The sequence below is a fragment of the Merops nubicus genome, unplaced genomic scaffold (genome assembly GCF_000691845.1).
Source record: "Merops nubicus isolate BGI_N331 unplaced genomic scaffold, ASM69184v1 scaffold7315, whole genome shotgun sequence".
Classification (NCBI taxonomy): domain Eukaryota; kingdom Metazoa; phylum Chordata; class Aves; order Coraciiformes; family Meropidae; genus Merops; species Merops nubicus.
The window spans coordinates 9,575-17,359 of record NW_008608922.1 but is presented as its reverse complement, the minus strand read 5'-3'; the positions used below and the strand labels follow the sequence as shown (position 1 = coordinate 17,359).

At 35.5% G+C, this 7,785-nt stretch overlaps 1 protein-coding gene across 1 annotated transcript in view; it reads right to left on the bottom strand.

Moving 5' to 3' along the window:
• LOC103773064 (autophagy protein 5-like) overlaps window positions 1–7,508 on the bottom strand; it is a gene marked incomplete at its 5' end in the record, with an annotated part of 41,769 nt that extends 34,261 nt beyond the window's left edge. The window contains one exon of the mRNA XM_008940417.1: window positions 7,414–7,508. Within this exon, the coding sequence (XP_008938665.1) occupies window positions 7,414–7,508 (95 nt within the window). The remainder of the gene's footprint in view (window positions 1–7,413) is intronic.
• Window positions 7,509–7,785: the final 277 nt, after the last annotated feature.

Genomic DNA, 7,785 nt, shown 5'->3' with positions numbered 1-7,785 from the left:
AGGGAAAGAATACTGTAATCCTATGGAATCTACCCAGTGTCTGTGTTGCAAGAAGAAGGGAACAAAGGTTTGAAAGGTGGTGATGAACCAGATGCTTCACAAGAAGGGTCTAAGAAAAACAGATTAGAGTTCTGGTCACTGAAATCAAGAGGCAGAGTGTACCAAAAATCAAAGTTTTTTAGGACAACCTGGAACACACATGAAAGCAAATGTCATGTTATACCTTGTGGCTCATTTTCAACAAGAATATATATTGCTAATAGTTCCATTGCCAGTTTTATGCCAAAAGTTCCAGAAGTATCACTCTCGACCACTTTTATGTCAAAATACCTAACAAGCATGGCTGAACCACATTCTAGCTCTAGCCTGGTCTTTCAAATGACCTGTTACATTTGCTTGTGCAGGGCATGTCTCTGAACAATTGAACTTGCATTATTTAAGCTCATGTGAATTGTACAGATCCTAGGAGCAGGAGAAAGTCAACACTCAAAGAGAGTGATAATACACACAGCAGACAGCAGGCAATGCTCGTAAGGCCAGAAATACCAGACTGAACAGAAGAAACTATTCCAAGAGACAATTTTGTTGGGCACCAAGAAACAAAAATATAAACAATATTAGCACAGCCTTGAAGTATTAAATTTCCTTGCCAGAAAAGGATTTGTATTTGCAGCAGAAAAATATTCCATATCTGCACATTTCGCATTATTCTGAATGTAAAGCAGTTCACCAACAGGTTTGGGCTTTGGGTTTTTTTTTGCTATTATGTCACAGTACAAGAGCCAATCTCTGAGGAATAGAGCTCTGGATTACAAGTTTCAGGTAGCAAAAATCCCTCTTGTTACAAAATAAGAATCTGACCACATAACAATGTATGTGGTGAAAGTGGCAAATCAGTTTGTGTTGACTAAACCAAGTGAAATGGAGAAGTAAAATGATGAGCTTTAATGACCAAAAGAAACGCAGCAATACACTACACAGCACTGCATTTAAATTACAAGATCTAACCATAACTCTGTACAGACCTAATTCAACTGAATTACTGCTGCATTCATTGTCTTCAGCCCAGCCTCTCAGCATATTCATACTTTTAAGAATTAACACTCCAGGTTGAGGTGAAAAGTGTTATTGTTTTAATTGCATGCATATATTAATTTTAATAACAAATTTAGGATGACATGTACATTTACATGTGTACTACCTTAATAAAATTGTGTAGGGAAATAAAGCCACAAGAATTCAAACCTCACGGTTTAAATTCCAATTTGTAGCATGAACATTTACATAAACTTATTTATATCCAAGTTCATTATCATAAGACAATTCAGAGAAAAGATGACAAATCAGAGTTTTATATAAAAATTATTTGCTAAAAAAGTATCAACCAATTTGTGATTAGGGAGTGCATAAGACACTTGGTAAAATTAAGGCATTTTGAAATTAGGAATAGAAAATTCTTTTTTTCCCCTCACCAATAATGTTCTTTATTTCATTGTAAGTCAAAATGGTTTTTGACCTATCTTTTGCTAACAACACTCTATAGCACTGTTTACACAGTGAATTTAATTTATTAAAACTACTGATTTTTTTTATACATCTAGATTCTTCTAAGAACTACGAGTATCTGATAAGACAAAAAAAGCATTTAAAGCAATATTCCCCATTTTCCCCAATATGCAGAATCCAATACAAGCCTAAGTTGTTTTAAAGGAGTTATAATGTAATTCAGAAGCTCAACAAACTATTTTTCATACAAGCAAAACTATATTTTTTGTATACGAGCTACATCTACATAAAACTCAGAAGGATTACTGTAGCCTCTATGGACAAGCCTGAGCTGGTTCAAAACTATCCAGCTTGGTAACAGTTCAACCAGAGAAGCTGGCTCAGAGCAGCTACCCAAATCGAGGTTTTATAGCCCCATCTCTTCTGCCTCTTCTTCCCAGAGCACTATGAAACTTTTACAATAGCTTTGAACTAGGCAGACTGACAGTTTTACAGACAAGTTGGGCAAATTTTTGTAAACTTTAGCCACATCTCTGACAACTACGGTTTATAATCTCAGACTTTTTCTTTTAAACTCCTGATTGACAGCCCCTATTCTGTACAGATTCTTCAAGGCACAACTCTAATCCTACACACAGGTTCCTTAAGTCTTTAAAAAAAACTCCATGGACATTCCCTAATATAAAACATAATTTTAAAAGCCATCTTTAACAGCATTGGTTTAGGCTAGCCCATTTCACTTTGCAGTTAGATGGACCAGAAAAGCTTACACAATTATGGAACCTCTACTGTGGTGACAGTGACCTTCAACTCAAGGTAACAACTTGACAAATTGCTATTACTTTCTGCACAGAACTAAGCAATCAAGTGCAGAAAACAACTATTCAGAGCAATTTATGGATCATGCTGCCCATACGCAACACTTGATAGATGGGTTTGTCCATGTTGTTTTTGTTTTTTAAATAATGAGGCACTAGGAAAAATATTTGCCTAATGAAGCTTTTAAACTTTCTCATTCATACAGCTTTGACTTTGAAGTAATTATAAACTGGTAAAAGCGTGCCAGTGTTTCTGCAGTGATGAACCATCAGTTATTAGAATAATTTCTTCTGTGTACTTGATGATGAATCGGAGTTATTTTTTTTTCTTTTCAGAACAGAATTCAGCTGAACACAGCTCTGCACACAAATCAACCGTCATTTAACATTATTTTCCTATTTGCTGAAACTTCTTCTTTGTAAAAGGAATAAATTGATCTATTTTCAGCAGGCTCTTTATGAAAGCATCATTTTCAATAAATAAGAGAAAAGGTAAATAAAGTAGAAGAGCATTTTGCACTAGCCAACAACATGCTGAAACTTGCTGTGTTGTGTTGCCCTCTTCAGGTCAACAGCACTTACATGTTTTAGTTCTGCTTGACAAGTCATTGCATTTTAGCTTCTTTCATAAAAATTTGCAGATATGTAGTTTCAAGTAGCAGCTAACTTTACCTCTGTCCCACCAGTGTTTCAGGTATATTTGATCAAAAATCCTATAAACTTTACTTCTGGCCTCTGCATCTCCCTAACTTTAATGCTAATGCTGAAGATTATCAAAATATAGTGTTTGAAAAGATGACTAAAAAACCAACTTCAGCACTGGTAAGCCAGCCTCATGAAGAGAGGCTTAAAGGGCTCAACTGATCCAGCTTAGTGGGCTCAAGGGATCCAGCTTACCAAAGAAAAGTGAAATCACTCAGTAAGTAAACTCAGAGGTTACAAAATAAAATGTCCTTCAAGTGGTGTAAGGCAAAATAAAATCTGGAGACTGGAGTTGAAGTCTGACAAATTTGGCCTTGAAAAGAAATGGAGGCTTTTCACCCAAAACAAAAGATTTTAATAACCTACTAGCAGAAAAGGATGGGTTCATTGTTACTTGAAAACTTTACAGTTCTCATAACATGGGCCAAACTGTGACGCTGATTTGCATACCTGTAATGCGGGTTGCAACTGATTACCTGAGCTCTGCCAATTAACGTGGAAATACAAATAAAATAGTCTTGCATTGCTTGGGAAAGGGCCATACTTGGGCTTCTGATTCATTTATTAAGCGAGACACCAATAATGACTTAGAAGACTTAATTTCCCCTCCCACCTTGCTATTTTTAGAGAACAGGTCATGCTAGACATTTAAATCTATTTAGACATCTATTTAGACTGCACATTTGGAAAAAGAGCCAAGTGTTGAATGTAATAGACACATTAAGTACGGAGAATTTCACTCATGTAACTAAGGCAGATAAACATAACTTGTGACTATGATCTAATCACATCATCTTAAGGGACTTACGATAGTAAAAACTCATTCAAAGGTAATATCTACCACGTAATTAGGCAATAAAATTAATAACCTAATCAAAACCCTTAGAAAATAGAGGCAAAGGAAATGTTCATTCCAGTGCCATGGCATGTCCCTGAACTCAAAGGAAAAAGCAAACAAACAATCCCAGATCATCCCCTTTTGGGCTGGTAAACACACAATAGCCAACCTGCCTTAAGCCAAGAGTGACACTAAAAAAGCTCAGAACAACTTGTGAATAGTTTAAATGCATTTTCTTTCACATACTTTTGTAATTTTATTCTCAATCCTGAAATAATGTTTACAACTTTAAATTCTGTATACTCGTTGGGCAGGCTCCAGATGAAAAAAGGAAGATTGACAGAGAGAGAGCAAGCAAGAGCAAGTGGGTGAGCATGACACAGGTGGAGAGCAAGGATGATTCAGGGACGAGTGCAAACTAAGCACACAGTGGAGACTCAGAGGGCTCCCATCTGCAGAAGACAGCAGACAGGAGTTCATCAGGGTAGTCTCTGTCAGCACACAGAGACTCCTTTCTGGTGCTTGACTAATAAGCCCCATCACAGTGCCTGGAGCCAAAGACTGATGAAAACTTCCTGCCATCTATCAGCCATATAGTTTAGTCAATTAGAAAGTACAAAACCAGCTCGTCTTATAAACATTGCGAAAAAGTCCTCAAGCCAAACTAGCTCTAGTACTGTACAGGAAAAGTAACATTTTAAATGCATAAAAATATTACCATTATTTTCTCTCTTGCTATTAAAGAAGTGAAAGAAAGCACTCTATCCAACAGTGCTATCAGACAAAATGGCAAGAAAGTTTTCATGCAACTGTATAAGCTGCTCTGTCTTCAGTTGACTTCTGAAGTCATGAAGTGGGGCACTTTTTTTCACGTGTGTAAGTAAAAGTATTTAAAAAAATACAATCACTATTTTTAAGCTGTCTCTGGTAGAAAAAGTTTCCACCTATGCCAAAGGCTCATCTGTCACCAGTTCCCTATGACACAGTTCAGACTGTGACAGCTGGTAATAAAATCTCCAAGATCTCTCAGCTAATTTTTAAAATTGCAGATGAGTTGTTCTTAAAGAAAAAGACTGAATATCATTATCTTTAGAGTAAATGCTAAGATTCTGGTCCAATCTTCACTATTACACTTAGAAGTGGTGCTGGACAATGGCATTTAAAATTACCTGTGGTTGGTTTAGTTCTGACTTACGCAAGTACAGCGTTCATATTTTTGCCATCTCTTTCTCCCACACACACCATCAGATTTGGATACCACACAAGGTATGATTCATATTATTCTTTAGAAATGTATTTTAATAGACAGGCTTTACAACTGAAAGAGCTTTTGATTTTTGAAAATATCAGGCCTTCAGTGAAAACATGTCAGGTTGCTTTATTACATGCATTTTTTTCTGCAGCAACTTTTCCCAGTAACATTTAATTGCTGCTAAGACTGATTTTTCTTAGTTCCTATCAATCTACTACACTTCTTCAAAGGAAAACAAATTCATCCACTTCATACTGCCAAAACGCAACCTAGGTAGTTCTCTTCACAGAATTTCCTTCTAACAGTTTTGGGGTAATGGAAGTTACGAAGACTAAGAGAACTAAGAAGACTAAGACACTTTCCCCAGTGAAGGCAATGCCTGGTAATTTCCTGGCATGCACCCATATATCCTTAAGTATCTGCAAAAAAACTATGTGAAAACATATAGTGAATAATTGCCCACTGTCGTACAAACCTGGACCAAACTGGCTTTTGGTTATTTATGTAGGGATATGCAAGCAATCAATTAGAATGCAAAGCCAACTTTTACCAGCACTAATAGAAACAAAATGAGTGGGGGTCAGAGTCAGAGTAGGGGTTAAATACCACTTTAAGAATACTTTTGAACCAGTTACCTCAGCATATGAAAGTCTGTCACAAAGTACTGTAAAATTATGGTAAAACTACAGAAATTAACTCCTTGCTTGGAATCAAAGTATAATCTCACCCTTCCTAATACTTTCTGAAAACTCCTTTAAAAATATATAGACTTATGATGAGCAGTAATGAGTACACAAACGAACAAAACCAAAAAAGCTAGAAACTGAAATCCACTTTTTAAAGAAGAGGAACATTACTGAAAATATTTAGAAATATTAAGAACAGTATTACTGAAATAGTATACACCAAACTTCTCAAAGTCTGTCTCAGCATCATCTTTCTTTGTGCTTGGTCTTAGATAATTTAGGTTTAAACTACAGCAAGTAAGGGTTTCCAGTTGACAAGATAATGAAAATCAAGATAAATGCTACTAGCTAAAGAGATTACTGAATTAGATATTAAGAATTTTTTTTAAAAAATTAAAACCCCCAACTTTATTAGCATGAAATCATGTGATATCACAGAAAATTTCCCTCATGGCTTAAAGGTCTATACCTTATTCAGACAGCAAAACCTCCTTTTCACAAACCCATTTATGTGATTTCTATGAAAAGACTTAAAAAACCCCACACCTATCAGAGAACAAACAAACAACTTGGTTAACAACCAAACAAAATGCTATGAGTGAACTATTTTTCCTGATGCATGCTTTTTGATACTTAAACAAACCTTGCCATCTGCTATGATCTCTGACAAAATAACTGACTTCCGTTCTCAATCTAAGGTTTCAGTATGACGGTGCCGGTCTTGTACCTAACATTAAAAGTTACTTCAGTCCCGTTGCAAGATTGCATAGGTTTGCATGGTCATTAAAACCTGCTGTAAAGTAGGATGAGACTATTCAGTACTGTAAGTAAAGGTCTTTTTTTGATCATCACAGGTGCAAAACTTAAATGTATAGCAATGAAAATGTTTCAAAGATAAAACAGAGCAGAACTGTTTCCTTTAAGAGGAGTTTACATGAATTTTGTATAAGCTTTTAACTGTACTTAATGATAAACTTCATTGTGATCTTAATCTTATAAAAACTAAGGGGACATCAAAAAATGATAAGGATTCCAAGGAATAAGCATCCAAATAAACTGCTGAGAAGAACAGAGCACTGGTGTATTAAAATAGAAAAAATATTCAAAGCTAGTTTTGGATTGTAAAGTATGCAATTAGAAGACAAAGGGAAGAACTAGATGCAAGTTCTATGCCATTAATTTCACCTAATGCCAACAAGAAAAGAAGCCTACACAGTGTTTGAAGGAAAAGTGTTGCTTCTGAAATACCTGGCTTGCAGCTTTCAGAGGGCATTTTGCATCCAAAGCACTCTTCATAGTCTTAAGTTATTTTTAGTGACAGAATTAGTTTTAAAAAAAGAAAAAAAAAAACAACTAAATAAACATGACCTGTATCTGACTTTGCAAATTGGCAATTACACACTTACAACATCATGAATGTTATCTATTAGAATAAATATAGTCTATTTTGTCTTTGTTAATTCATACAACTCAAGGGTCCAGCAAAGATCAGGGTCCTAAGTTTTACCATAATGTTAGAAAATGGAACACATAATTCCCAAACCAGTTTATGATATATAACACCTCTGTGGAATAGTTTGGTAGAAGTGGTTTTATTTTATAGTCTCCTACCTGATAAATTCTAAATGGGATGTATCGAAATCCACTATCTTCTGGAGGATACTCCATGAGTTTTCGGTTTATTGCCCAAAACTGCTCAAATTTATCTGTAAAGGTAAAATTAGATTGTTAATATTAATAACATATATCCCTTGTCAGATAAAAGAGGTAAATGAAACACGATCGGAATAACATGCAAACTTTTCTTACAGAAGTTTGACCTATACAAATATTTTCTTCACATTTCTCCTCCCCACTCAGCCTGAAGCCAAAGCTAAGTCATCTGAATTCCCTCATGAAAACAGTGATGTGGCAACCTACCAAACTGAAGGAGAAAGCTGATAGAATTCATATCGTATCTCCCACTCCTAGGGAAATATTGGG